Source organism: Oryx dammah, unplaced genomic scaffold (genome assembly GCF_014754425.2).
Source record: "Oryx dammah isolate SB20612 unplaced genomic scaffold, SCBI_Odam_1.1 HiC_scaffold_23, whole genome shotgun sequence".
Taxonomy (NCBI): domain Eukaryota; kingdom Metazoa; phylum Chordata; class Mammalia; order Artiodactyla; family Bovidae; genus Oryx; species Oryx dammah.
In genome coordinates this window covers 53,884,009-53,909,079 of record NW_024070207.1, presented here as the reverse complement: position 1 = coordinate 53,909,079, position 25,071 = coordinate 53,884,009, and the positions used below count along the sequence as shown (strand labels likewise).

The 25,071-nt window shown below is 49.8% G+C and overlaps 2 protein-coding genes across 7 annotated transcripts in view; one reads left to right on the top strand and one right to left on the bottom strand.

Moving 5' to 3' along the window:
- The window catches only part of CD99L2 (CD99 molecule like 2), a 125,393-nt gene extending 110,785 nt beyond the window's left edge, over nucleotides 1-14,608 (top strand). The window contains exons 6-10 of one of the 2 annotated variants that reach the window (XM_040265432.1): nucleotides 5,310-5,348; nucleotides 5,483-5,602; nucleotides 9,311-9,328; nucleotides 10,319-10,384; nucleotides 12,052-14,608. In XM_040265432.1, coding sequence (XP_040121366.1) covers nucleotides 5,310-5,348; nucleotides 5,483-5,602; nucleotides 9,311-9,328; nucleotides 10,319-10,384; nucleotides 12,052-12,116 — 308 coding nt within the window. In that variant the 3' untranslated portion in view covers nucleotides 12,117-14,608. The remainder of the gene's footprint in view (nucleotides 1-5,309; nucleotides 5,349-5,482; nucleotides 5,603-9,310; nucleotides 9,329-10,318; nucleotides 10,385-12,051) is intronic. The other variant, XM_040265433.1, reaches the window with a different exon arrangement.
- Nucleotides 14,609-15,840: 1,232 nt separating this feature from the next.
- MTMR1 (myotubularin related protein 1) overlaps nucleotides 15,841-25,071 on the bottom strand; it is a 59,803-nt gene continuing 50,572 nt past the window's right edge. For 4 of the 5 annotated variants that reach the window (XM_040265427.1, XM_040265430.1, XM_040265431.1 and 1 more), the window contains 3 exons: nucleotides 24,339-24,452; nucleotides 20,707-20,883; nucleotides 15,841-17,939 (listed from right to left, as the gene is read on the bottom strand). In XM_040265427.1, coding sequence (XP_040121361.1) covers nucleotides 17,778-17,939; nucleotides 20,707-20,883; nucleotides 24,339-24,452 — 453 coding nt within the window. In that variant the 3' untranslated portion in view covers nucleotides 15,841-17,777. Of the gene's footprint in view, nucleotides 17,940-20,706; nucleotides 20,884-22,944; nucleotides 24,070-24,338; nucleotides 24,453-25,071 lie in introns of those variants that run through there. The other variant, XM_040265429.1, reaches the window with a different exon arrangement.

Here is a 25,071-nt window from a genome sequence, read left to right as displayed (position 1 = left end):
TAACTTTCCTTCCAAGGAGTAAGGGTCTTTTAATTTCATGGATGCAGTCAACATCTGCAGTGATTTTGGAGCCCCCCCAAATAAAGTCTGACACTGTTTGCACTGTTTCCTCATCTATTTCCCATGAAGTGATGGGACTAGATGCCATGATCTTCGTTTTCTGAATGTTGAGCTTTAAGCCAACTTTTTCACTCTCCTCTTTCACTTTCATCAAGAGGCTTTTGAGTTCCTCTTCACTTTCTGCCATAAGAGTGGTGTTATCTGCATATCTGAGGTTATTGATATTTCTCCCGGCAATCTTGATTCCAGCTGTGCTTCTCCCAGCCCAGCGTTTCTCATGATGTACTCTGCATAGAAGTTAAATAAACAGGGTGACGATATACAGCCTTGACATACTCCTTTTCCTATTTGGAACCAGTCTGTTGTTCCATGTCCAGTTCTAACTGTTGCTTCCTGACCTGCATATAGGTTTCTCAAGAGTCAGGTCAGGTGGTCTGGTATGCCCATCTCTTTCAGAATTTTCCACAGTTTATTGTGATCCACACAGTCAAAGGCTTTGGCATAGTCAATAAAGCAGAAATAGATGTTTATCTGGAACTCTCTTGCTTTTTCCATGATCCAGCAGATGTTGGCAATTTGATCTCTGGTTCCTCTGCCTTTTGTAAAACCAGCTTGAACATCTGGAAGTTCACAGTTTCCGTATAGCTGAAGCCTGGCTTGGAGAATTTTGGGCATTACTTTACTAGCACGTATTAACCTTTTTAAAACCAGCTTTTTTTAAAAAAAAATTCAGTAATACCCTGAATATTTTTTTCTGTCATTAAGGAGTCCTGTAAAATATCATGTCAACCACTGTATAATATGTTTTGCTGTGACTTTTTAAAATGAGGACCTATATTTGTGCAGAAGGGGTTTTTCCTGCAGCTTTTTACTAGTATACACAGTAATGTGATTAACATCCTCATCACCAAAAGCACACAACCATAATTGTGTGTCAGATAAATTCCTGGAACTTGAACTGCTGGGTCACCGGAAGTGTAAATTTTTAAACATGCAACTCTTTGAGTGTACTACAAAATGGTTTTCCATGACAATTATACCAGCTGCCATTTCCACCACTAGGAAGTAAACAGTTTCCTATTTGCTCATATACTCATCTTTATTGGATATGTTAATTTTGTCATCTTTGCAGATTCGTGAAGTGAAATAGCTGAATTATATCTGATTCTTTACAACTCCATGGACTGTAGCCTACCAGGCTCCTGTATCCATGAGATTTTCCAGGCAAGAATACTGGAGTGGGTTGCCATTTCCTTCTCCAGGAGATCTTCCTGACCTAGGGATTGAACCCTGATCTCCCGCATTGTAGACAGACGCTTTACGGTGTGAGCCACCAGGGAAGTCCTGTACAAAATTCTGTCTTGTTTAAATTTTCCATTCCTTTGAATCCAAGACATGAAACATTTCACCTCTGTCTTATTAGACACTCTTACTATATTATGTGAATTGCCTGTTCATGCCTGTTGCCCCATTTTATACTCATTTATGTGTATGGGCTTCTTTTATGTTAGGGATTATTAATCCCTTTTTATACCTTGTGAAAACATGTTATTTACCCATTCATCAGTTGATGAACCTTTATATTGTTTCTGCTTTTTTGCTTGTACAGCTAATGCTATGATGAAATCAGCATACCAGTTTTTGTGTGGTCATGTGTTTTCAATTCTCTTGAGTATACACGTCTAGAAGTGGAATTGTCCAGCCTCATGGTAACTCTTTGTGTTTACCTTTGGAAGGAACCACCAACCTGTTTTCCACAGCAGCTGTACCATATTACATTCCCATCAGCACTCTATGAAAGATCCATTTTCTTCACATCCTTACTAACACTTATTTACCTTTTTTAGATTCTAGCCATCCTAATGTGTGTGAAGTGGTATCTCACCATGGGTTTGATTGCATTTCCCTGGTAGCTAATGGTGCTGAGCATCTTTTCATGTGTTTATTGGCTATTTGAATATCTCTCTGGAGAAATGTCTTCATTTTCTTTGTTCATTTTAAAACAGAATTCTTTGCCTTTTTACTGAGTTGTAGAATTTCTTTATTCTCAATATTCATCCCTTATCAGATATAGAATTTGCCATTGTTTTCTTCCATTCCATGGATTGTTTTTCCCTTTCTTGATGATAGGTTATGAAGCACAGTTTGTTGATTTTGAAGTTTAGCCATTTTCCCCTTTTGTTTCTTATGCTTTTAATAGTGAAGTTTTTACTTTTGGTATGATCTTTTCTATTTCAGGCTCCAAGCTTGAGGGCCAGGTTTAGAAAGTCATTCCCTACCCTGAGACAATATAAATGTTGTTGCACATTTTCTTCTAGTGCTTCTATTGCTTCATATATTTTATATTTTTTGGAAACTTATTTCCATGGGTAGTGTTGGTTTGGATAAATCTGTTATGCCAGTGGGTCATCAGTTGTCCCAATAGCATTTTTTGCATGGTATGCCTTTTGTAAAGAAAGTGGATTCAGCCTGTGCTCAGAGGAAGTAAACAGATCTCAGTAGTCAAACAGGGATCAAAACCATGACATTGGCTTGGCTAACTTCAATGGCAAACCTTTGTGGCCAAGTTCACTTCAGATTCATGGAACTGGAAGTGGTGGAAGGAACTAGAATGACTGCGGTTTTGTTTTCCAATTGTTCTTTACCCTCACAGTATCTCAGCCCATGTGCCCATCTGAGCAATAGGTCACCCACAGGATGCGATCACATGATCACGTGGGTTTTTTTTGAGAAGGGAATACCATTTGTTTGTCAACTTCTTAGACGAACGCTTTTGTCCAATAACTGAGGTCAGATAGGAATTCCTAGACTACAGAATTGAGCATTTGTATCTCTTTGACATCCAAGGGAAGCCCTGTATTCCCTCTGCATGCCCCTCTAGGCAGGTTTGGCAGGGAGCCTCCAGTTTTCTTTTCAAGTAACACCCTCATAGCTCATGGCCATACAGATCATGAAGTACAAGTTGTTATGGATTCTTACGATCAAGAATTAATAAGGAAAGAGAGACTGGGGAACACTCAGCTTCATTCCAGTTCAAGGTGAAAGAAAGAGTGGGTAGAGTTGCTCATTCCTGGGCTTCCCTGATGGCTCAGAGGGTAAAGCATCTGCCTGCAATGCAGGAGACCTGGGTTTGATCCCTGGGCCGGGAAGATACCCTGGAGAAGGAAATGGCAACCGACTCCAGTATTCTTGCCTGGAGAATCCCATGGATGGAGGAGCCTGGTAGGCTACAGTCCACTGGGTTGCAAAGAGTTGGGCACAACTGAGCGACTTCAGTTTGACTTTTTACCTGGAAATCTAGTGATGTGAACACGTCAGCAGAGGACATCCGTGTGGGGGCTCACCACTACCCTTGACGATGGCCACCTTGAGCACAGCAGGAGGGAGCAGTGATGGGCCAGTGCAGCTAAACTCCAAGCCCTCACAGGCTACTTCATTGCTGACTTGTTAACATACAGGGTGACTCATGTCCTGCTCTCTGGTCTGCTTTCTCCAACAGCAGTGACAATGTTTTTGAAAATGCTAGTGCTCCTTGTTTTATAAATACTCATTCATATCCAATTAGGGATGTCCATAAAACACATTTAACTCAAGGATTCAGCCCCAGGTGGGAACATAGCAAATCTCATTTTCTCCCTCAAGATTCTTATTTTTAAAAATAGACTTTATTTTTTAGAGCAGTTTCACAGCAAAACTGAACATTGTACAGAGCTCCCATACCCCCCATACACCCACAGTCTCTCCATTAGCAACATCCCAAACAGGGGGTACATTTGTTACAATTCGTGAACCTACAGCCCCCCACCCAGAGTCTTTGATTGGTGAAGGAAATGTCAAAGGTCATTGCCTCCGGCATCCGAGAGCGGTTTCCCCCAAGAACCCTGGGCTCTGGGAGTACAGTCTCCCTTCATTAATGAGCTTGTGTTCTGAGATGAATAGGGCGCCCAGGAAAGAGCCCTCAGGGCTAATTAAATGTCCTAAATGGTATCCCTTGCTTGTCAGGGAGCTGCTGTCTGGGCTGTATGTGTGCTGGTGTGTGCGTATGTTCTCTGAAATTCAACCACGTTTAAGTTTTTGTGACTACCACTGCAATCAAGAGAACAGTGCTGTCACTGCAAAGGTCCTTCCCGTTTTTCTTTTTTAATCAGAGCCAACTGCCTCACTCTTCACTCTCCCTAACCCCTGTCAACCACTAATCTGTTCTCCATCTCTGTGATATTTCAGAGCTTTTTGAATTTCAAAATCCTAGATAAGGGATTGTCCATGGGATTTTCCAGGCAAGAGTACTGGAGTGGGGTGCCACTGATGGAGGAGCCTGGTAGGCTGCAGTCCATGGGATCGCCAAGAGTCGGACATGACTGAGTGACTTCACTTTCACTTTTCACTTCCAGGCATTGGAGAAAGAAATGGCAACCCACCCTGGTGTTCTTGCCTGGAGAATCCCAGGGACGGGGGAGCCTGGTGGACTGCTGTCTATGGGGTCGCACAGAATCAGACATGACTGAAGTGACTTAGCAGCAGATAAGGGATTGTCAGCTTGCATTGCTTTGTGTTCCACAAACAACTTACACTATATGCCAAGCTAGAAGTAGATGGCCTTAAAAAGCTCTTGATTATCACTTAATCCTGTGTACCTAAGTTACCGGAGTAGAAGCATCTGAATTTGAAGAAAAGCATGTAAAAGGGCTAAGCACAAGAGGAAAGGAAATTGAAATATTAACCATAAATCTCTTTGAATAGTAGAATGATGAATTGTTTTTATACTAGTCTTTCATCCTTTTTTAAAACAAACTTTTACATAACCGTGATTCTGTAATTAGATAAACAGTAAATGTATGTTACAGGAGGCACTAGGTGCACAGGACCCACAGTGTTGGCATTTAGAGTCTGGCTTGCCTGGCGTGAGCTCAGCTCTGCCACCTGCTGGCAGATCCCTCATCTGCGCACCTTCACTCCGTGGGGTGTTGTGGATGGTTGCAGGGGGCACTTGCCCCTGTGTGTGGCATTGCTGCATGTAAAGAGTCAGGATACTACATGCTCTCAGTGCACGGTCACTCGTTTCAAAAATAAAAAGTTCCCCCTTGGCTTGGGCAGGTGGCAGGCATAAGGAAGCAGGTCCTGCTGTAGTCAGGGTGAAGCCCCCTGGGGCAGAGATGAAGAGGGGTCTCAGCGAGTCAGGAAGGGGCTGTCACTCCTGACCCTGAGCTGGTGGTCACAGGGGACACTGACTGCTTTTGTCCTTTATGCAGGTGGTGGCCAGTATGGTGGCGGGGACAACTCTGACTCTGGTGAGTTGGGAATCCTGAGGTTTTTGTGGAAACCACAGGGGGACACTGCTGGCTGCTTGGGTCTCTGGGCGGCCTTCCCGACCTTCCTTTGACGGCTACCTCTCTCTGTGCCTCCCCACACACCCTCTGCCCAGGAATGTCAGCAGAGACTGGCACCATCGCCGGTGTGGCCAGTGCTCTGGCCATGGCGCTGATCGGTGCTGTATCCAGTTACATCTCCTACCAGCAGAAGAAGTTCTGCTTCAGCATACAGCGTAAGTGGACCCACCTGTGGCCACGCCCTCCCACAGCAGAAGATGAACAGAGGGCCGGGGCTTTGGAGGAGGAGAGGGCAGCACTCTGAGCAAGCTGAGATTCAGCAGACTTCCCCGGGGTGAGGTGGAAGTGGGGCTGTACTTTTTAAAGCCCTTGGAGACAGACCTAGGCTGAACTGAAGTATAAATCAGCCTGGAAGAGAGGATTGGGGTGGGCCCAATGCCCTCGGTCTTCCAAGAGTGACCACCAGGCTTCTCGTAGAACAGGAAAGAGCCTCTGGATTTCTATGTGGCTTCGGATCTTGCCCAAGGGGATATGGGGCCTTTGGCGACAAGAGGCAGATGTCCCCCAGACCTCTGAGTCCCAGCAGGTAGCATTGTTGGGCCTGCCAGCCCACTCCTCACCCTGGTGACCCTTCCCTCCCTCTCAGATCCCAAGGAGCCGCTGGCTGCTGCCTGGGTGCCCCTGCTCCTCCCCTGTGAGCCACAGAATCTTAAAATACATGGAATCCTGAATTGTTTGAAAGGAATAGGGATGCAAGAGGAAGAGTTTTGTCATATTGGTGGCTGTCATTCTAGGTTGTAGCGTGAGTCTGTCCATGATGTGTGAATGGAATAGTCACAGATGGAATCTGTGTCAGAAGCCTGCCTACAGGCACCCTGTGTTAAGGGATCCACACAGGGATGCCATTGAGGGCGAACAAGACCACACTCAGTTGTTTTACAAGCACGGTGTTGATGTATTGCTGTGCACAGAGCGTGTCTCTGGTTGAAGATGGGAAATCTTTAGTTCAAGTAAGGGAACCTGACTCAGCCATAGTTTTCCTCTTTCCTGTGGCTCAGGACCATCTCCTGTGAAGTTTCCCCCGCCCTTGCTCTGGGCCTCTGCCCTTAATTCTAGCCTGGAGCTGAGCTTCCCAGGAAATGGACTTGGGTCCTAGAATGCTTTGCGTGTAGCTATTGCCAATGTCTCCAGCCTGATTTTCCATCTGGCCATGACATTTGGTGCTCCTACTCTTATACAATGTCTGTGACTGGGGCCACGGCATACAGCTCTGCAGGCTGTGCACAGGAGTACCCCAGGGACAGCACGTGTCTCAGTGCACAACCTGCACAGCTGTTCATGGCTGCCCTGCTATAGCTCCAGAGCTTGGTTGTGTAGAGTGGTGTAAACAGTCAGAAGGAGTACAGAACTGCAGGTGGGGTCGGCCTTAGAGCTATCGCTTGTCCCAGCTCAAAAGCAAACAAGCAGCTTAAAACAACAAACCTATTGTCTCATGGTCTGGAGGTCAGAAGTTTAAGATCAAGGTGGCAGCAGCACTGGTTCCATCTGAAGGCTGTAGGGGGAGATCCTTTCTTCCTCTCCCAGCTTTTGGTAACCCCAAGCATCCCTTGGCTTACGGCCGCATCACTCCAATCTCTGTGACTGTGTCATCTTCTGTCTCTTAAAAGGGTACTCGTCATTGGCTGTAGGCCCCACCCTAAATCCAGGGCGATCTCGTCTTGATATCCTTAACTTAGTCACATCTGCAAAGACCCTTTTCCCAAATAAGGTCACATCCACAGGTTCCAGGGATGAGGACATGGACAGAGGCTTTGGGAGCCACCATTCACCCCAGTTCAGCATTGTAACTCTAACAGTGAGATGAGCGCAATCCATGGTTCATCAAAGACATGCCCACAGCAGAGTTGGGCCAGATGGCTCAGGGGCCACAGGGTGGCTTGGAGACTTGAAATTGCATGTTCTTATCAGAGAAGAAGTAAAAGCTGGGCCTGCAGTCAGAGTCAGAATGGCTTCCCACGCTCACCAGTGCCCAACCCTGCTCGGCCTGGATCACTGCCCCAAGCACCACCACCTCCTGATGGGGCATCATGGCGGGTACCTTCAGTTTGTAGATGAGACAGTGGCTGAAGGGACTGTTGAAGGAACTCAGTGCACATGGGAAGCGATAAATCCAGAAGGAAAGAGTGCTGGTAGGTAGCAACAGGGAGGATGAGAGAGGTTGATTTCCAAACTAAATAGATGTCTAGATTGTGTCTGTCTCTGCAGAGGCACTCAGGTGAAAGTACATTATTTTCCCACTTGTTTCCTAAAACAAAGAGGTGCAAGTTTCCGCCAGTTGGATTAGCGGTCAAAACCCAATAAAATTTGAGAATATGAAGGCTTTGGTACACAGAAATCAGTGAACTGTACAGCATTTGGGGGACAATAATCCTGTGATACTGAGGTGGCAGGACGTAGATGTGACCTCTCTCGGGGGAGGGGGGGCTCTAAGGGTTAGGGTGTTGCTGGGCCACATGCTGGGGGTCCTGGCCCAGGGAAGCCAGCATGCTTGGAGGGCTGACAGGGGCTCCCAGGAAGCTCATGGAACCTGTGGGCCTCTCCCAGCCCCCTACTCGATCTGAGGGCTGGCCCCCCAGTCCTTTCCCTTCAGTCTGTCAGTGATGTCTTTGTTGTGGCTGAAACCACACCCTCCTGCAAGTACCATCATCAGCCCCAGTTTCCTTTGAAGGAAACCGAGTTCAGAGCATCTTCCACATCTGAAAAAGGCCCCCTCTTGCTTCTGTGTCTGTCCCCTGTGCTAGCAACATCTTCCTCCAAAGCTGGAAGTTGCATCTGCTCCTGTGTCCATGCTTCCCCTTATGAATCCCTCTGGCCCTCCTGGGTCCTTCTGTCCCCCTGATGTGACATCAGAGGGGTCCCCGTTCCTGGGGCTTGTGCTCTGCTCCATTGCCAAGTCTCCTTGTCCTACATCTGGGCAGTTCCATCAGCTCCTCCCCACCGCCTGCCCTGGGCTCCCTGCCATTTCTCTCTGCTCTGAACAGCCCGCGGGCCCTGTTTCAAGTGTGCAGGGACTGCTCCCCCTGGACCTCCCATGTGCCTCTGACCCAGCCCCTGAGCTTGACGTTCAAAGCCCTTCATGGTATGTTCCATCCACATCCCTTTTGCTCTCTGCCTGTGATCTGTGTCCCCAGAAGCCTTTCTGCACAGCTAGCTGCACTGACTTCCCTGAGGATGCACTGCTCTCTCCAGCACCCTGTCCGATATGCCCTATCCTCCCCTAGCAGCTTTCATCCTTTGGGCCTGGGACACCCTCCCAGGCTGCCTTCCTGCCCTCCAGCCTGTGGGAGGATGTCTGTCTTGCCTGCTGCCACAGCACCCTCTGCTGACCCAGTGTGCAGCCCATGGTGCGGGGTGGGGGCTTGCTGGTTTCTGTGTCACCACTCCATCCCAGCACTCTGAACTGTCGGCACCTATGGGTGCCTATGTGTGTGTGTCATCCACTGAAGTGTCCCTGGCCTTTGTGTTGGGGTAGCATCAGCAGGAGCCCTGTGGATGTGTGTGGGGGTCAATCCCCTGAGAAGCCAGGACTTAGCATCTCCCATCCCCACCCTTTCTGTTAAGCCTCAGCCACTCACACAGGGAAGTAGGTCGGAGAAGGCCAAGCAGAAGCCACTCTGCACCCGGTGCCCGGGGATGCCCCGGGGACAGCGCATGACTGCTAGGAGGGCCTGACCCTGCCATGGCGCCCGGGGCCTTGCAGTCTCTCCAGCCACCAAACAGGGCCTGGCTTTGGGGACCCTCTGCTTCCCCTGTCTCTGCCCTCCAGCGCCAAGGGTCAGTGTGTTGCGTGGAAAGCCCACCTGGCTTGTTGCCAAGGGCTGAGTTTTTGCTCCAGGGTCCTAAGTTTTGTGTCTTGCCTTCAGATGCAGCAGAAGGTCAAGGTAACGATGTGCTCTGACTTACTCATTGTCCCCTTCTGCTTTGGTGTCTGCCCTTCATCACCCACCCCCTCCTCCCTCCCCTCCATGCTGCTCTTGTCTCCTCACCTCGCTCCACCCCATCCTGTTCCCTGGCACTCACAACCATCTTTCCTTTTCCCTGATACACGTGGGCATTTGGGTGTGGCTGTGTCTCAGAGGTGGTGGGGCTGGGGTGGAGGCCCTCTCTAGGACTCAGATGCCCACCGGCAGTCATCCCTGAGGAGCAACCAGAGCACTGCCCATGGGCAGAAGACAGTGTGGTGCATGCCAGCTTGGCATCTGAGCACCCAGTCGGGAGGCCCAGGGCGCCCCTCCGTGTGCCTGCTCATCCATCAGCCTTGCCGGCCCAAGTGAGCGCTGACCACACCTGCTAACTAGCCACACGTCCATCTTTCCTGGGCCCGTCCGGTGTCCATCTTGAGCCCGGCAAGGCCCAGGGCAGGCAGGAACCTGAGTGCAGCCCAGGATGGTGGAGTGACTCACACTGGCGCCTGCTCAGTGGGTTCATGAGAACCATGGCCTGATTTTCCCATAGGCCCAGGGCTCTGATGAGGTTTATGGAGATAAGACATGGACTCTTGAGTCTCCCCAAGCAGCAGCAGCAGCAGAAGACGTGGGATATACTCAGCTTCATAGAGTCCCCAAACTGTATTTGGACGTTAAGTGAGGAGAAAGCTCCCAAACTGACTAGACCAGAACAGCTGTCAGCAGGTCCTGGCCCTCCACACTGCAGCAGGGACAGACATCTTCCCGCTGTCTGCAGGAACCCGTCCAGCTAAGAACCCCTGGCCAAGGCAGCACGTGTGGGTGGCCCAGGGTTCGGGAGTCTGAGTTCATTAAGGGGCTTGGGCTTTTTCACCATAATGGAGGGCTTGGTCAGGAGTTGTCCATCATAGCCAGGGACCCTTTGCTTCTGTGTCAATCACAAACTCTACCCTTGGCCTTTTGCAGAGGGTCTCAATGCGGACTACGTGAAGGGGGAGAACCTGGAGGCCGTCGTATGTGAAGAGCCCCAAGGTGAGGACTTCCTAGTCACTTTCCGTTGCTGAAGGCCTCCTAATGGCTGGGCCAGCACCGAGCAGAGCTGTGCTGGGAAAGCAGGGGCTCAGAGGTCTCCATTCCTAAAACTTCCAGCCAGAAAGATGGGCTGCAGAAGTCAGGGGCCCAGCACTCTGCTCTCCCCAACCAGACTCCAGCCTCCAGCCTCCTGACACTGGGCACGCCAGGACCACAGTCAGGGCCATCTGCACACTGAGGGGCACCCTGTGAGTGAAAACACACACACTCCCAGCCAAATGCCCACAGAAGCTTGTGGGGAATCTCTAGACGGAGTCCCAGGCCCTTTCCATTTGAAAACTGCCAAAGGCAAGAAAGAACTTATAAAAAACACAGACCCCATAATGGGAGCCCCTGCTTTCCCGCACCCTGTTCTGTGTTCATCGAGCACTCCTAGGTATTGGAGCGCCAGCCATGACAAGCTGTGTGGCATCAGGCTTCTGGCCCAGCGTGGCCACCCACTCAAGGCAGATGCAACCTGTGGCCCCAGAATGCCATCAAGACAGTCAGGAAAGGCTTTGTGGAGAAAGGGGCAGGCCACTTTTCATCACCCAAGGCCTGGGGACTTGCAGGTCAGGGTGGATGTGAAATACAGGAGCTGGGGTGTGCAATACAGGAGCTGGGGTGTGCCTGTCCTGGGATGGGTGCCAAGGTGGCTGCCTGGTGGGCAGAAGGGTGCCCCTGGGGATGTGATGGGCAGGGCTCCATGCGGTGGCTTAGAATGGTCTGTGGCAGCGCTGCACTGTCTGGATGCAATAGCCCAGAATTTCAAACATGGGAAGATGGACTCCACAGTAGCAGTCACTGTAGTCGTTCTTTTAAACTCTTGGCTACCATCATGTGAGTATCGCCATGTACCAGGTGCTGTGTTACATGCTTTATTTAAAATACTCCTCCCAGGGACTTCCCTGGGGGTCCACTGGTTGAGACTCTGTACTTCCAATGGAAAGGGTGCAGTTTCGATCCCTGGTCGGGGAACTAAGATCCCTTGTGCCTCAAGGCCAATAAAAAGAATATAAAACAGAAGAAATATTGGAATAGATTCAGTAAAGAACATAAAAAAATTCTTTAAAAGATTCCTCCCTTTGAAGTTCCCCAGCTGTCCAGTGGTTAGGACTCTGTGCTTTCACTGCTGAGGGCCCAAGTTCAATCCCTGGTCAGGGAACTAAGATTCTGCAAAAAAAAAAAAAAAAAGAAAGAAAAAGAAACTTGTCCCAGTTGCTCTAGTAGAACCATTCCCAGTTTGGGTGGGTGGTGGTTTAGTCACTAAGTCATGTCTGACTCTTGTGACCCCATGGACCGTAGCCTGCCAGGCTCCTCTGTCCATGGGTTTCTCCAGGCCAGAATACTGGGAGTGGGTAGCCATTCCCTTCTCTAGGGGATCTTCCTGACCCAGGAATCGAACCCAGGTCTCCTGCATATTCCCAGTTCACAGGTGAGGAAAAGGAGGCCCAGGTGGTCGCAGGGTCCCTCCATTCCTTCCTTCTCTCTGGGGGCACAGCAGCTGCCACAGGCCAGTCGTCCAGGACAGACAGGCAGGGAGCCAGGTTTCTGTGCCCAGAGAAGGATGTGGTTGTCTCTCTCTGTCTTCATGTGACTCCCTCCTGACGGGCATCTCATGTCCCTAGTGAAATACTCGGCCCTGCAGACGCAATCCGCGGAGCCGCCGGCCCCTGAGCCGCCCCGGATCTGAGGAGCAGAGGATGCAAGGCCCCGCTCCACCGGGCAGGCCGTGGGCACACGGGGCCGCCGCCAGAGACCCAGCTCCTTTTTTCATCTGGACCCATGGCTGTCACACCGCTCCTTCGATGTCATTGGCTTCTTGTCATCCTCAGTTTCCCAGACATAGCTCTGGGTGTTTGTGAGTCTGGCTCTTGTGCCCACCCTGCCACTGGGCCCCCCAAGAGGCTTGCTGCCCAAATCCGAGGCTGGCCCCGCTGAAAGCCAGGGCCAGCCTCGGGTGCCCAGGGTTGATGCCTCCCTAGGCCACCCTGCTCCCAGGCTTTATCAAGCTGGGGAGGGGGAGACTGAGAAGAGGGAGGGCCAGAGGATGGGCAGGAGTATGAACCCAGGGCCCTGTGGTCCCCTCCACGCTGCACTGACTCACCGGGTGGGTTTCTGGAAAGGCTGTGGGCAGGGGCCTGGCCGTGAGGAGTGCACTGGTGAGCGCCAGGAGACAGTGCGGGCACACACACCACACCCAGGGGGATTTTATCTCCATCCCTCTTTCCACCTCCAGCCCTTACGCTGCTGGGCTCTCTGACTTTTCATTTACTAAAGTGCAACCTTGCATGTCACAGTATCCCCTCCTGGATGTATGTGTAGGAAGCTGTGGCTCTCAGGCCCAATTCCTCTATGATGCCAGGGCATGGACGTGGTCTCCAGTCTGACGTGATTAGTTTCAGGAATCACTTATGCTGCGGCATTGAGTTTTATACTGGGGCCGCAGAGGGTTCCCCACCCCACTCCCATGTGTGTTCTTATTTTGGTAGCAGGAGCTACACATGACAGAATGAGCGTCAGAGCCTGAAATATGCCCACTGTCTGTCTGAAGATGTCTGTGGGAGGAGGGGAAGGGGCATGGTCTTGGTGTGGGCACTCATGTGACCTGGGCACACTCTGGTCATCTGCTGGCCCCCCTGTGATGGAGATTGCTTGGGGGCCTGGGGGCACCCAGACTGGAGGGTTCTGTCTGTGGTGGGCTGGAGCCAGGCTGTCTTCCTAGAACTTTTTGTGTGGGCCACGTGTGATCCTGATCTCCCCTGGGTGCTGCTGTCAGGGGCTGAGCTAGAGTCTAGAGCCGCCTCCCCCGCCCCATCTATGGATGAGTTTGCAGTGTTAGCGCTTCTGGAAGCCTCATGTGAGTCTGCTTCACGTGCTACAGGACGGCTGTGTGTTGGCTCTTTTACATCCACCAGACTGGGACAAGACAACTCTGATTTCTTAGGGAGACAGTTGACATCAGAACAGACCCTGCAGGTCAGACTGCGTGTGCCTCTCTCGTGTGTTCATGTTATGGAGAGTGTGTCATGGGCCCCGCATCATGCCCATGCCAGGGGGGCTCATGCCAGGCCGGCCAGATTGTGTGTGGCCAGGGGTGAGGAACATTGAGAAGACAGCTGGAAGTGAGCCGTGGAGGCAGTGCTGGTGAGCTCAGCCTGTTTCCAGCACCTCCCTGGCCTGCCCTCGTGGACTGATGTCCCCAGCCCTGACCGGTGCTGGGCCGGAGGCCACTCTGAAGGACTTTTGCATTGATAGCCTGCTGTCACCTAAAGAGGGTGGCATCAGGGCCCCGGAGTCAGGAGGGATCAGGGCAGCACTCATCACGTTAGGAGGGCCGCTCACCACCATTTGCAGGCACTTCAGAGAAAGACACAAGGCAGCACTTGTGCGTGGTAAGAGGCTCTCCCAGCCACCGAGAAGTTTGGCCGTTTATAGAGAAGTCACAGTCACAGTGGTGACTAGGAAGGGAGCCATGTGGCCTGTGGCATCCTCGGCGTGGCTGGGTGCAGTGCCCCTGGTGGGCCACCTTGGCTCTGCAGCAAGGTGCATCTTCTGGTGAAGACCCTGAAATCCTGTCGGTGATAAGAGTCAGCGCTCCCTGTGGATCCGTTTGCTCGGTACCACTGACTTGGGTTAAGAGAGACCCATCGTGCCCTTCCTTGTCTGTCTTAGTGCCCTCTGCATTGAGCCTGGAGCCCAGTACCCAGCTCTGCGCTGGTGACTAGGGCATTGAAAGTCACTCAGCCATCCATTTGCAGAGCTCCCATCCTGGGGCCCGGGGCAGGGCATTGATGCTTGCTGATTCTTGGGGGCTCTCGTAGCTATGTCCACCTGGAAGCTGTATTGACTGGCTCAGGCCCATCCCAGGTGGTAACGGAGGTAGCAAGTATGCTAGAATACTGACCATATCTAATTGCTATCAGCTTAACTGGGGGTGAGATGGGGGACTCAGTGTTTATAACAACTCTGAGCTCCTGAAGGATGGAGGCAGGGCACCCTAAGTGTCACCCAGAGAGTGGCACCAGGCCCACTGCCTTGGCTGCTTGGGTGTTAGTCCCAGTTCTCTGAGAAAGAAGCAGTGGAGACCGATGGCAGGATCCCCTATACTTTTTCTTTGCTTGTGTTTGAGGATGAATTGTAAGCTCTCTCATGTTTGCATTAAACAAAGTGGAACCTTACCGATCCTTGGTTCTGCCGGTGTGAAGGCATGCCCTTTGTTAAGTGATGCTGGTTTTCCTAATTCATTATTATGGACCCAAAGGCCTTTCTTGAGAGGGTCAGGGTTCTGGCACTTCCCCTCATGCTGAGCAGCTTAGAGTCAGCCTTCCTGGGGTGGTCCCCTGCATGACAGGGAGCTGAGGTCTGGAGATGTCATGGGGGTAGGGAGGCGCAGAGGCAGGCCCCTCACTCACAACTCCTGAGCCCACAGTGTTGTCTTCTTCAAAGAAAGCCAGTAGCCAGGGTCCACTAGGGTGACGTGATTGAGCCATAGAAAGTGGAACAGGGCCAGGGTGTGCAGGCAGAGTGGTCTGCTGGAGGTGGAGCTGCCCTTGTCACTCCATGAGGAAGATATGGGGGCCGCTGGGAGGGTCTCACAGTGTGATGGCATTTTGTGCCATACCAACCTTGTAGTAAAATAGCACCAAGTCCTCTAACTCAAACCCCCATGTGACTCTCCTGTGCAGAAGTTGGGGCCCTCCCAGCCTTGCTGCTCGGTGTCGCTGCTGGGGCCCCCACACTTGCGTGGAGGACAGGGACATCAGGCCTTAGAAGAAGGGGCCTTATATGCAGGGGCCAGCATGGTTTCATCCAGGCCTTTATAGCTCCCATAAAGGCCAGCACTCCCTCTGAAGACTCTGGGTGGGGACCCTGTGGCTCCCCATAGGTCTGTCCCATTTAAGCTCTAGGACTCATGGCCTGGAAAGCTGGCCTGGCCTCCTCAGGGCCAAACCTGCCTCTCAGTGGGCTCCAGCCCTGTCCTCACATCTTGAGTGTTTTCTTAAGGTGTTGCTGATTTTAGAGTAGTTACCTATTTCAGCCAACACACTCAAGTCTTAGGGTGAATAGCATTTACCACTTAGAAAATGAATTAAATCATGTAAGAGTACTTTACATGTATTGACTGTGTTTGACACACAATAAATTTTTGTGTAAGTAAAATGGGCTTTCCTGGTGGCTCAGATGGTAAAGAATCTGCCTGCCAATGCAGGAGACCCAGGTTTGATCTCTGGGTCGAGAAGATCCAATGGAGAAGGGAATGGCAACTCCCTCCCATGTTCTTGCCTGGAGAATCCCCACGGACAGGGGAGCCTGGTGGGCTATAGTCCATGGGGTCGCAAAAACTTGGACATGAATGTTTATTAATTTTCCACAAGGGAAAAATTACCAAAAATAAAGACAACAAAAAATGAGACCATGGAGCAAACATTATTTTAATTACAGATTGAAATACAGTGCATCAGATGAGGCAAATATCATACTGTACCAGTCTTTAAAAATCTGAACCATAAAGGTTTTACATTCTAGTACACTTAAATAAAACCAAGAAAGAATTGCTTACATAACAAAACTACATTTCAAGTTGTTTTAGAAACAGTTCTGTGCTAGGAAGACACAAAGGAAATGCTCTATTGTGCTGCTTTGAAACCAAATGGGAGCTTCTAGGGGTCCTCCTAGGGCCCAGCATGTGGAAGGGGGAGGGGTGGAGTGGGGCAGCTCCCTGCAGGTGTAATCCCTGCGGCAGGCTAGCTGACCTTGACTTCTCTGATTCTCACAAACATCATCCAGTCCACAACAAGGTTAGTGGTCTTAGTGCAGTGGGAGGATTATGTATAGATATTTCTGAGGGAAAAAATGGGTCCCTGTTTGTAAGAAATCCACATATCAATGAATAATCCAGCATACTCATTCATAAATAAGGTTTTAGCTATTCTGGAAGCAGGAATCAAAAGTTACATCAATTAAAATGCAGTTTAGAAACAAATCCCCCAGATGGTAAAAATGGAGACTTTTTTTAGGTTATCAAATTACATAGAATAAATATACCTTACAGATACCAGATAATTTTCTATAAGAATCAGAAGGTTCCAAGTTGAAAAACATCTATTCTCTTAAAAGTATTTAAATGTAAAAAAATGTTTGTTTTCAAAACTAAGGTCAATATGGAGGGCTTTGGGTAGCATCCAGTCATTTGAAACCAACCAGATACTACCATGAAGTTGCACTCAGGTCTCCTCCACTCAAAGGCAAGCTTAATTCCTCCAGGGGGATGGGGTCTTGGGGGCTGGCAGGTATGGGCGCAGTGCTGGGCACAAGGAGGAAGAGGGCAGAGTGCAAATGTGCAAGACTCTGACTCAGCACCCAGAGCAGTTCAGAGCTCTAGTGCTAGTGGATGGAGCGTCTGATGGTCAGTGAATGCCTGCTCAGACTCATGGAGCCCTGGAGCCCAGAGACAGAAGCTGTGAGATGGGCAGGAAAAGGCCCGAGAGGCTCTGAGACCAGGAAACTGAGGGAGGTGAGCACTCTGCTTTTGGCATCCAAAGTCACAGTGCCGTGGTGGCTTTAAAGTACCAAAATGCAGTGACAAGAATAAACTGAGTTTGAAGGGATCTTGATGAAACGAGAACTATTACTTCAGACAGCAGGTAACAGGTGAGAGAAGACCCGCTTTGACAGTAAGCTATCAGCAGTAGCAAGGGGGCAGGGGACAGGCGCCTGGGCTGCCTCAGGAGGCAGGTCCCACAGTCAGGGGAGGACAGGACACATGGTCCGAGGTGACCACATTCAAATGAACCACGTCAGAGTTCGCATGAGCTCAGCTTGACCGTTGCTCACCCAGTTCAGTCAAGCAGGTGTCTCCTTCGGTGACTAAACATTAAAAAAAAAAAAAAAGGACATAGGAAAATAAAGGTATGTTTCTCTTTTTAAAAAATACCTTATATGTACACACTGGTAACTGGTGCAGCAGGACCGCTGGCATGGGGAGATGGTGATGGTCTGTCTTCCCCAGCCAAGAGTTAACTGTCAGGCCCCAGGGTTTGGAGCTAAGAGCCGAAAGAGGCCCTGTGGCTGGCAGTGCAGCCTTTAAAAGGGGGTGGGTTGGTTTTTCACAAGGATGTCCCATCTTGAGCCTGAACCCTGCATTCCACGCGCCCAAGGGTCCCCCACGTGGCCCTGGGCAAGTGCTGGCAGGAGGGAAAGATGTGCTGATGCCACAACAGCACTGATGAGAGTGGGGGCCATCCCCTAGCACAGATCCGTCACTGGTGGGAAGTGCCACCCAGACGAGGCGGGCACAGGGCTTCATGAGGAACGTGACAGGAGCCCCGCCTGGGCCACAGGGACAGCGGTGTCAGACTGACGTGTGCACAGGTGTCACTGAGTGCGATGGCGAGGAGCCCCGCTCCGACGAGGCTGAGGCACGTGCCGCCACTTCCCGCTGCAGGTCCTCCACCCGCTTCTGCAGCTCTGCGCGGACGGCCAGCAGCTCCTTGAGGTTCTGGTGGGTGGGCGTCTGCAGGTGGAGATGCAGGTCAGCCCAGCCCCGGCCTCCTGACCCTCACCCCCCACCTCTGCCTGGGGGACCAGGGGCCCGCCCTGGGAGTTGTGGCTTGGCTGAGGCATGGGGACTCCATTCTCTCTCCCAGGGGAGCCAGACCCCCGGAGGGGTCTAGGGCCGGGTGATCCCCTCTAGGCCTGAGCTGCCACTTGGCAGCATGGACATCATGCTGCTGACTGAAAAACCTCCCTCCACCGTGAAACTGTGTTCGGCTTCATGAGCGAGAACAGGCATGGGCAGAAGGCCCTGGAGAGAGCAGTGCTGGGAGAGGGCCCAGGCCCCCGGCCCCTTGTCCGTGTTCACAAAACCTCTGGCAGCCTCGCCAGCACCCCTGCCTCGCCTCACCCTCCTGGACCAGAGAGGGATGAGAGGGGCCTTACCAGGGTGGAGGTCCACCAGCCTGAAGCTTGGGGTCATAGCCCCCACGTTCTCCTGCACTCAGCTCACAAGCTCTCATCATCACCTGCCACAGCTCTTGTGAATCTCAGCAGACCGGGGTGGGCAGATTAACCAGCTGAGGGGGCACGGGGTAGGGGTCTGGGTAGCTCCCCCTTGGCCCCTGTCCATGATCTCCACAGAAGCCTCTAGCCTGGGTCCTGAGCCTCAGCCAGGCCCTAAGATGCCATGGACACCTTCCAGGTGCTTCTTGCTGCCCTGAAGGTAAGACCCTGACCTTGTGTGGTCTGACCCCAGCCTGCCTCCCCTGCTCACCTTTCACTGGGCCCTGCCCCTACTCCCCTCCTTCATTCTCACACCTCCCAGGTTTTGGCAGATGCCTTGCATTCGCTGGCCCTTCTACCTGGAGCTCTCTCTCCTCTGACCCTTTTCACTCACACACTGGGCTTCATCCTGTAGGGACTGGCTGGGTGGGAGTCCTCTCGGAGACCCCATGCCTACTGGGCCTGCGTGTTTCATTGTGCCCTCCCCATAGAGTCTGGAAGCTGTCCCATTAGGGATGTGAGTAGTGATCACCCCGGTGGAGGAAGAGGGGAAGCAGGGGACAGATGAAAAAGAGACTAGACTGAGAGTGAGTGACCAGAGACGTGAGCACATGAGAGAGAGTCAAGACAGAGGGACAGGGACAAAAGGGAAAAGCAATTTGGCTAGGTGCGGTCGGGGAGGCACCTAGGTGTCTCCAACACAGTAGGGTGCTTGGGAAGCAGCCCAGAAGAGGCTTGGAGCTAACTCCTGACTTTGGCCCCAGGAAGGAGGGAGGGAGTGGTAATGTGGGAGTCTGATGGCAGAGATCCCCCCAAATAAGGAAAGTTGCCTTAGTTGCTGATTCCAGAAGCCGTTGCGGGGTGGGCAAAGCTCCTCTCTTAGCCTTGGGCCTACTTGGTATGTCCCTGCTGTGGAGGACTTGATTCTACTTGCTTTGCAATCAAGTGGCCATTACTAACCACCGGCTATCGGGGTCAGACAGAGGAGACCATGCAGGTGAGCATACAGCTTCACACCTGCCCAGGCTGAGACACTCATCTTACACCTCCATGCAGCCTTTCATTCTGTTTTCTCATCCACTGTGTTCATTTACAATAAAGCAGAGAAAATGCCCATCTAGGAGCCAGTCACCCAGTGCTGCCATGTATGAGATGAAAGCCAAAAGGGTCCCAAAGGAAATAACACACAAGATGTCAGCAGGGCCCTCCTCCTCAGAGAAAAGAGGCTTGTCCCCACCACCTACCCTCTGTCTGGCCCGGCTCCCTGCCCCCTCACTGGAGACCAGCCTTCCTGCTGATCCCTGTGCCAGTCTCCATGGCCACCCTCCTTGTTCCTGAACTGCACTGCTAGAGGGAGCTTCTTGCAACCCCAAGGGTGGCTCCTGCAGCCCCCAGGATCAAGTCCAAAGGCCTGGACCTGCGCACCTTGGGCCTTCAACATCACCAAGGCCTGGCCCACTCCCCAACCTGCTCTGGGCCCAGGCCCTCCACTACAGGATTGTCACGGTGCTGACTTTGGCTGTGTGAGTTGGGAGCTGCATGAGGTGTGGGTGTCACCCATAGAGGGAAGGGGCCAGATTTGGGAACCATGCTTCTGAGGCAGTCTTTTGAAGGCCACAGCCAACTGTTAAGTGTCCACATGCCATGGGACTAGTAAGAGGGGTGCTTCTTCATACAGGCATGAGCATAGGGACTGATGGCTTCCTGGCCACAAAATTGAAAACCTGTATTTACAATACTGACCACTGACGTTGTCTAACTATACTGTTAGGTTTCGTGGGAAAAGGGCTGAGACTATCTCCCTGGTTTCAGATATTCTTAATAAAAGAGCATTTTACAACTCTTAATAAAAGTTGGTTTGTTTGCTACTCAAAACATACATTCAACCCAGGATCTGGGTGGGTGGTAGGTAGAAATGTGCTCCAGCCCCAGTGGTGCTCAGTGTGTCTGCGCCAGTGTGGACATGCCGGCTGCCCTAATCGCTCAGACGCGGGAAGCAGCTAGTGGCCCTATGTCCGTGTTAAACATTTGCCTCATGCATGGTGACAGAAGCTGGGCCCTCAGAGGGGGTGCAGGGGAGGGGCAGAAAAGGTTCTCAGGGCATCGCCTGCTGGCATGGTGAGAAGCCAAGGGCAGGGAAAGCATTCTGAGGAACGAGGCGGCGAGTGGGCAGGAATCAGTAACTTAACAACTCTTCATCAGCTCTGTGCTTTCATATGTTCTACACCACCATCTTTCCTTGGGCAGAAAGATACGCTTTTTTCAAAATGAGAAAAACATACCTGAGGCCTCATTCGTGGATTCCATCGCACGTAATAGTTTACCCATAATTCCAAATGACTCAGACTAGCAACAGGATAGAGGACGTGGTTCTCATAATTCACAAAGAAGGGATTAGAAAATTCATCCAGCTGGCTATTGATATATGACCATAAAGATACAGTCTTTGTAGATACATCCTGAAAATCAAACAAGGAATACAGTGAAAAAAAAATTCAACTTTCCTTCATATCCTCAAGAGCTTGTATCAAGTAGAGAAAAGGACTTGAATAATGAAGTGAGTTCAAATGATAAAAATCAGGAACATTTATTAAGCCCCACCGCACCCCACTGTGTGCATGACCTAGAGGTGGGGCTGTCTCAAAAACACTGCTGAGTGAGATGACATCTGGTGACTGTGACTATGTGAAGGCAGAACGAGAACTTTCTACCAATTGCAGGATGATGGTGCCCCTATTTAACAATACATTTTTTATTCTTTTTTGCAGCTTGCTCTTGTGACCCTTAATATTAAGGACCATAGGTAAATTTACAGATTATATTCCTTTCACTGGAAAGTCATGACTATCTAGGGGTAAAGCCTTATATAGAGAACGTATCATTAGATTATAGATCCCCACCTCCCAATTTTACAGTACATTGTCAAAATGAGAAAATGGTGAGGCCAGGAGTGCTTTCCACCAATCTGCTGACTACTCCCCAAGTTATCTAGACAGAGGAGATTCAATTAGGACTGTTTCGTATTTTATGTTTATAAGAAACAGCAGCAATATTTCAAGGAACCCCAAACAGCCAAAACAATCTTGGAAGAAAAGAACAAATATGGAAATCTCACACTTCCCAATTTCCAAACTTACTGCAAAGCTGCAGTAATCAATACAGGTGGTATTGGCATAAGATGGATAGACATCAATGAAACAGAATAGAGAGTACAAACTGTCACATTTATGGTCAACTGATTTTCAACAAGGATTCTGAGAAAATTCAATGGGAGACTGTTTCAACAAACAGTGCCAAGAAAACTGGATAAAGGTTCGATGCATGAGACAGGGTGCTCAGGGCTGGTGCACTGGGATGACCCGGAGGGACGAGATGGGGAGGGATGTGGGAGGGAGGGTCAGAATGGGGAACACATGTACACCCATGGCTGATTCATGTGAATGTATGGCAAAAACCACCACAATATTGCAAAGTAATTAGCCTCCAATTAAAAAAACCTGGATAACCACATGCAAATAAGTGAACCCTTACCTCCTGCCACATACAAAAAGTAACTCAAAATCGATTATATACCTAAACATAAAAGCTAAAACTATGAAATTCTTAGAAGAAAACACAGGTTTAAATTTTCATGACCTTGGGGTTAGGCAATGAAATCTTTGATAAGTTAGACTTCATCAAAATAAGAAACTTGTGTGTTTCAAATGACACTACCAAAAACGTGAAATGACACTGCACAGAGAACAAAATATTTGCAAACCATATCTGATAAGGGACTTGTACATATAAAGAACACATAAGAAACTCTTCTCACTTAATAGTAAAATGACATGTGTCCATGCCGAGTTGCTTTAGTCATGTCCAAGTCTTTGTGACCCCATGGACTGTAGCCTGGCAGGCTCCTCTGTCGAAGGGATTCTCCAGGCAAGAATACTGGAGTGGGTTGCCACGCCCTCCTCACAGATAACTCAAAAATGGGCAAAGGATCTGAAGAAACATTTGTGCAGAGACATATATAGATAGCCAATAAGCACGTGAAAAGATGCTCAGTATCATTAGTCATCAGAGAAACACATGAAAATCATGATGAAATACTCCTTCACACCCACTGGGATGGCTAGAATAAAAAAGATAACAAGTGTCTAAAAAGATGTGAAAGCAGGACCCTAAGACATTGCTTAGGGTAAATGTAAAATGTGGCAACTACTTTGGAAAAAGTCTGGTGGTTCCTCAAAGGGTTAAGCATAGAGAGCTCCTGGGTGTCTACCCAACGAAGTAAAAGCATATGTCTTCACAGAACCTTGAACATGAACATTCATAGCAGCAGTATTGGTAAGAACCCAAAGTAGAAACAACCCAAATGTCTATCTGCTAATGACTGGATAAACAAATGGTGGTCTCTCCATACAGTGGAATGTTATTCACTCATAAAAAGGGGATGAGGCACTGGTATATGCTAATAATCCATGATCTTTGAGAACAGTATGCTTAGTGAAATAAGTCAGACACAGGAAGACAAATACTGTATAATTCAGTTTATATGAAATATCCAGAAGAGGTGAATCCGTAGAGACCGAAAATAGATGAGTAGTTGCTGGGGCTAGGCGGAGGGGGACTGGGGAGTGTCTGCTAAAGGGTACGGGCTTTCTTTTGGGGGGGGGATGAGAATTTTAAGAAATTAGATGGTGGTGATGACTACACACTGAACATACTAAAGACCACTGAATGGCCCACTTTAAAGGGATTAATTGTATGGTATGTAAATTATATCTCAAGAGATGATTTTTTAGAGCACATTTTGATTAAAAAAAAAGGTAAGACCAAAAGAGTTTAAATTCGACATATAAACTATATTCTTCTGTTGATTTGTTTTTTCTTTAAAAACAGCTTTATTGAGGCAAGTCACATGCCATTGAATTCAGTCTTTTTAAATTCCTATAGGCCTGTAGGAATGTGGATTTCATCCTGATGTCAGTGGGAAGCCACAGGGAGGTTTCAGGCAGAGGCCCGGAACATGATGGGACTGAAGCTGGGGAATGCCCATCTGGTTGCTGTGTTTGGACTGAGTGTGGAGGTCAGAAATACAGGTAGCCAAGCTCACTTCTGGGTAGCTGCCTTAGTCCAGATGCAAGACTGGGGGTTGAGGGGCTTCAACACGCTTGGAGCAGTGAGAAGTGGCCAGATTATAAATCCATCCTGGGGACAGGGCTGCCAGCACTCACTGAGGGACTGAATGTGGCAGCTGGGGTGGATGGGCAGAGGTGGTACTGAGTGGTGGGATGCAAAAGAGAGAGGAACAGGAAAACAGCATTTAGATCCCTGAGATGGACGAAGTCACCTAGACAGAACAGGAGGACCAGGGCCTGTCCAGGTGACTCCCAGTTTAGAGATGGGTTAAAAGGGAAAAGACTGAATAGCGAAGGCCAGCGAGGTTGGGGAGAACCACAGAGGGTGTGGGGTGAGGGAGTCATCAGCTGTGGGGAGGCTGCTAAGAGAAGGGGAGGTGGGCACTGGGGACCTGCTCTTTTCTCCTAATTTCTCGAATATTCCACCAGGCAGAAGTCCTTTTCTCTGAACCAGAGGACACTCTTGAAACTGCCTTCTCCCAATGCTCCCTCACTTTTGATCATCTCTGTCTTTTATCCCTAAGTGAGGAGAAAAGGAAGAAGTAAATCTAATGGAGAAGCTTGATGGAAAGTAAGTTGAGCTTGCTACCTTGAGAGAAGGGGCTAGAAGATAAGACACATGCACTGGGGCTGGTGAACCCTGGGAGGGCGTTTAGTGCCAGCCCTCCATTTACAGACAACAGAGGGTGAGGCCCAGTGTCCTCTCCATTCACCCCCCCTTCTACAGTGGCATGTAAGGGACAAGGCCCTCCAGCAGTCAGGAAAGCCAGGGGATATAATACACTTACCTCTTTGAGTCGTTGCTGTTCACAGTTGCACAAGAAAGTCCCAAAGAGACAACTATAAAGGTGATCCAAAATTGTAATCAAGAAGAGTTCATTAAACTCGAATGCTGAAGGAAACTTAAATGGAGAGAGAAATAAGGTTTAGTTTTGAAGTTCAAATTCTAGAACAAACTGGTCAAAGGCTGCTAAGCTACAACTTGGAATATAGTCAAACATGAAAAGGAAAACTGGCCCATGTAGAACTTAATTAGCTATAGTTTCCAGTTCAAGCTTATAGGTCTGGCAGAGAAACAACCTGAAGCAACAAAAACTGGTGCACTTTTCAGTGCCTAAGAAAGCTTATGGGGCTTCCATTTCTTGCCATGATGATAGAAGAGCCTGCATTCACCCTTCTGCCAGAAACAACTAGTGAGCGCGACACCTGGCAGGGCCATGGGAGTGTGATGATTCCCTGGCCTAGAATGGAAACCAGTGAGATAAGTCCTACTGTTGTCCTAGCTTCCCCTTTGGGGGCACATTCTGAGTGAAGAAAGTTGGGGGGTGGGGCGGTCCCAGGGAAGCGATTCAAGAAGAAATACAATGTCTTAGCAGTATATAATGTAAAAAGGGTAACACCACATGACCAAGTGGGGTTTGTCTCAGGAATGCAAGGCTGGTTTAAGATTTGAAGATCAAGGTTACTAAAAAAATCTATTATAGTAATTCACTATATTGTGGCTCACCTGGTAAAGAATCC